The sequence below is a fragment of the Bidens hawaiensis genome, unplaced genomic scaffold (genome assembly GCF_021521415.1).
Source record: "Bidens hawaiensis isolate Kalapana, Puna unplaced genomic scaffold, B.hawaiensis_p1.1 tig00036791_1, whole genome shotgun sequence".
Classification (NCBI taxonomy): domain Eukaryota; kingdom Viridiplantae; phylum Streptophyta; class Magnoliopsida; order Asterales; family Asteraceae; genus Bidens; species Bidens hawaiensis.
Genome location: NW_027505439.1, coordinates 132456 through 135984, shown reverse-complemented (window position 1 = coordinate 135984; position 3529 = coordinate 132456). Strand labels below are relative to the sequence as shown.

Below are 3529 nucleotides of genomic sequence, written 5' to 3'. Positions count from 1 at the left end.
TTTATCAAGTTTTAGTCCATGTCTTCTGATTCAATTCCATATTTAGGGAAAACATGAACTGATTAATCAACATCACTCTGATGCCAGATGTTGATCAGTTCTTCATGTAAGCAATAGAAAACATGATAAATATTAAACCTATGAACCTATTACAGCATGGAGAGTAGTAATCGCAGCAGAGTATGGATATATACGACATAGTTGTCAGCTTGATCGAGTTCCCCTTTTGGATGTATAGTTAAGGATGGTGTTAGGGTTCTTGAGATGAACCCGGTTTAGAAGAGAGGATGCACACAAAATTATAATGTGTGTGTGATTAGGTTATGATGTTAATATTTATCTCTCTTTGTATACAACCAAGGAGAAACTTTTTATTAGTTAATTAAAAGTAATATGGACCATTAACAATTACCAAACTAATATATATAATAAGGTATCATTAATATTTTGATCTAATATAATATAAATGATAATGATGACTATATTAATAAATATATAATATATATTTATTCTTACATTATTAACTCCAATGTACATACACATGTTCCAATATCTCGTTCGTTTGCATCAAGTAAGAAAACTAATGCGTATGTTTTAGTTTGCATAAATTTTGCGTTAGATCAAACTATCTCAGCTCCAAGTGGTTAAGCTGAGAGACCAAAAACCTTCATTTAAAAAGTGGTTGAGGTGAGGCCTTGAGTTCAATATCGCATGTGACAAAAAATAAAGGATTCCAGGTTAGGCCACTGAGATTTCTTCCATATAGTGCGTTTCCTCCTTAGGCTGGAATCTAGAGGATCGGGTGACTGGGTGAGTCGGTGGTCCGTCAGTGATTCAAATGACCGGTAAAAAAATATACATTCACCTATAGCTCATTTTATAACTGATACACATCAAAACATCTAATAATGTAAGATCGAATGAATAATAAGTTAATAGCACCTTTGCAAACAAATCACAGTAGAGAGCTCAGTATTGGTTGTTAAAACAAGGAAGTTACTCTACAATGTTGACCCAAAACCACTAGTTATGGTTTGCCTCCGCTTTGCTTTTAGTTAATAAAAAAATATTGGCAAGACGTTGCAACTTGGATATGAGAAAATGCGTTCGTGAGTTACTTGAAATCGGCTAGCTATAAACTCAAATCTAGTCGAGCCTAAAAAGATACTCGTCAAGTCAGGGCCCAAGTTTCACTTATCATGCTCGGTAAGCTTGAAAGCCTATCAGTTATATAATATCTATTTAGTAAACTAGTAAATCTCAAATAAAATTATGTTTGTCTTCTAGTTCAATACAAACAATGCTATACTTGGTTCATCTTAATCGAAATTTTATATTACAGAGTTGTGGTAAAGTGCCTATCTTGGCGCGGTACTTCCGAAATTTTAATTTGAAGCCGGTGAGTAGTGTTTTCTTTCAGGTTATTGGCACATTTGTAGCAAGTGTTAATCCTAAACACGCATCCACATTTTTTAATCTTCATAAACTGAGTCAAATATAAAATATGATTAAAAAAACTTCACAATTCTAACAATAATCTAACTTTAAATAAAACAGTTTAAATGGGCTTAAGTATCGAAATTTCAACTTGATTAGTCTGTTTTGCTTTGCATTATAGATAGGTCAAATTGAAACTTTTATTTCCAAATAGCAAGTTAGTTGTCTACTACCAGAGGGTGAAACTGTGAATAATATCTTTGGTAAGTTCTATATTTATCAATACTAATAACAGAACAATGAGAAACAAACAAAAAAAAGAGGTTTAAAAAATTCCTTCATGCCTCTTCTGATCCTTTTATATTTTGTAGCACACATGGTCTTCAAATAAACAAATGCCTGAAATCTCCATTAGCATGTCGGCAAAGCTGGTTGAAATTATTTGCATCTACAATATCAATATACAAAACGTATAAATACAAAACAAGTATAAATAAAGGGATGTGTTATTTATACACCCTTTATAGGGTGTATATATTGACAGGGTGTGTGTTAAGAGGGTGTGTGAATAACAAAAAAGGTGTATGAATAACCATTCCCATAAAAAAATTAGTTTTAATCATGTCATAAAATAATCAAATAAATCAAGATACAGAACATTGATTTAACATCAAATGATAATGAGGCACTTGATCATATTCCGCTTAAATTTATAACATAATTACTAGTAACCCGTCCTTTTAATTAGAGTAGCATGTGCATGGAACAGTGCGGTTCAGTAGAGTTTTGTGCTTAAACCAATCCAAAAACCAAAATTTCAGTTTTTAAGCTTTAAAAAATTGTTCGGTTTTTAGTGTTTTTGGTTTGCCTTTTTTGGTTTTATGTGAGATCAATTCGATTTTGGATTTTTTCAGTTTTGCCATTTGGGTTTTGGACAAAAAAAATTGACCAAAAATACTAAATATATGTTTAAACTTTTATTTTAGGTAGGAATTTATTTTATTATTATATGCTTTGGTTAAATTATGGGTTAAACTATATATTAAATTAGCATAAAAAAATTACATAAAAATCAAAATAAATTTTGAAAATCTATAAGTTCAACTCGGTTCAGTTTTTTCACTTTTAATCACACACAAAACTAAAACCAAACCAGTTTGGTTTTTTTACAAAAACATAAAACTTAACCATCAGTTTTTGTTTCGATTCAGTTATATCGGATTAGTTTTTCAGTTTTGGTTCGGTTTTTTGGTTTCACGCACACCCCTATCGTAAACCCACGTATCAAGAAAAAAAGTTTATAATCTTTGGGCAAAAAACATACCAAAAGTATCACCAAAATTAGTCACAATCTCAGCACAAATAGATTGTGGACCATCAGCAACACCAATCACTTCAACAAAAGTAGTAACAGCAGCCGGCATTTTACCCTTAACATCAATTTGCTTTTCATCCGTTGATCTACCCGTCAGACCACCGGCATCTGGCCGTACAACCTGAGCCACTGTCCGCACCCTTTGACCCACGTAACCGCGAAGAAGACCACCGTTCACAAGAACAGCTGGCTTTGATGTATCCATCACAAGATCTCAAAGAACAAGTGTAAAACTGAAGACCCACACAGGACTTTTGTCGAGCAGTTGGTGTGCAGAAATATAATGTCAATTAATAAATAATTATAATGGGGCTTGTTTTATATATTTGGAGTCAAAATGGCGGTAAAGGTTCCCGCCAACTCGTAAGTGGATCGGATTCGGTTTTAGAACATTCACTATGGGCCTTTTTATAGGGCTTTGTTAGCCCAAATACCTAGCCTCACACTAAACAAGGCTTGGAAGAGGATAAACATATACTTTTCATGTAAGATGTTGATAATAAACACAACGAACGTATAATATGAAAAAAGAATTCATTAAAATTATCTAATTAACGATGGATTGTTTCATCAAGATTCGTTTATTCATTCGACTCACAGTCACAGATGAGACAAAAGGACTTTTATGTAATCCCCTACCAATCACGCTTCTATTGTCACAACAACAAATATTTTTGTTCGAATAAAATGCTTAGCCAATTCCATGTGTCTAAGCAA

The 3529-nt window shown here is 32.6% G+C and overlaps 1 protein-coding gene across 1 annotated transcript; it reads right to left on the bottom strand.

Annotated features, from left to right (window-relative positions):
- Nucleotides 1-1778: 1778 nt before the first annotated feature.
- Nucleotides 1779-3017, bottom strand: LOC143613193 (replication protein A 14 kDa subunit B-like). Its single transcript, XM_077086972.1, has 2 exons — nucleotides 2762-3017; nucleotides 1779-1885 (listed from the first exon to the last, which is right to left on the bottom strand). Exons 1-2 carry the CDS (start codon nucleotides 3015-3017, stop codon nucleotides 1821-1823), a joined length of 321 nt encoding a protein of 106 aa, XP_076943087.1. The 3' UTR covers nucleotides 1779-1820.
- Nucleotides 3018-3529: the final 512 nt, after the last annotated feature.

Coding starts and splice junctions, on each gene's coding strand:
- LOC143613193 (XM_077086972.1), bottom strand. CDS start 3,017: ATGGATACATCAAAGCCAGCTGTTCTTGTGAACGGTGGTCTTCTTCGC. Junction 1,886..2,761: donor TAATTTTGGTGATACTTTTG/GTATGTTTTTTG, acceptor TTGATATTGTAG/ATGCAAATAATTTCAACCAG.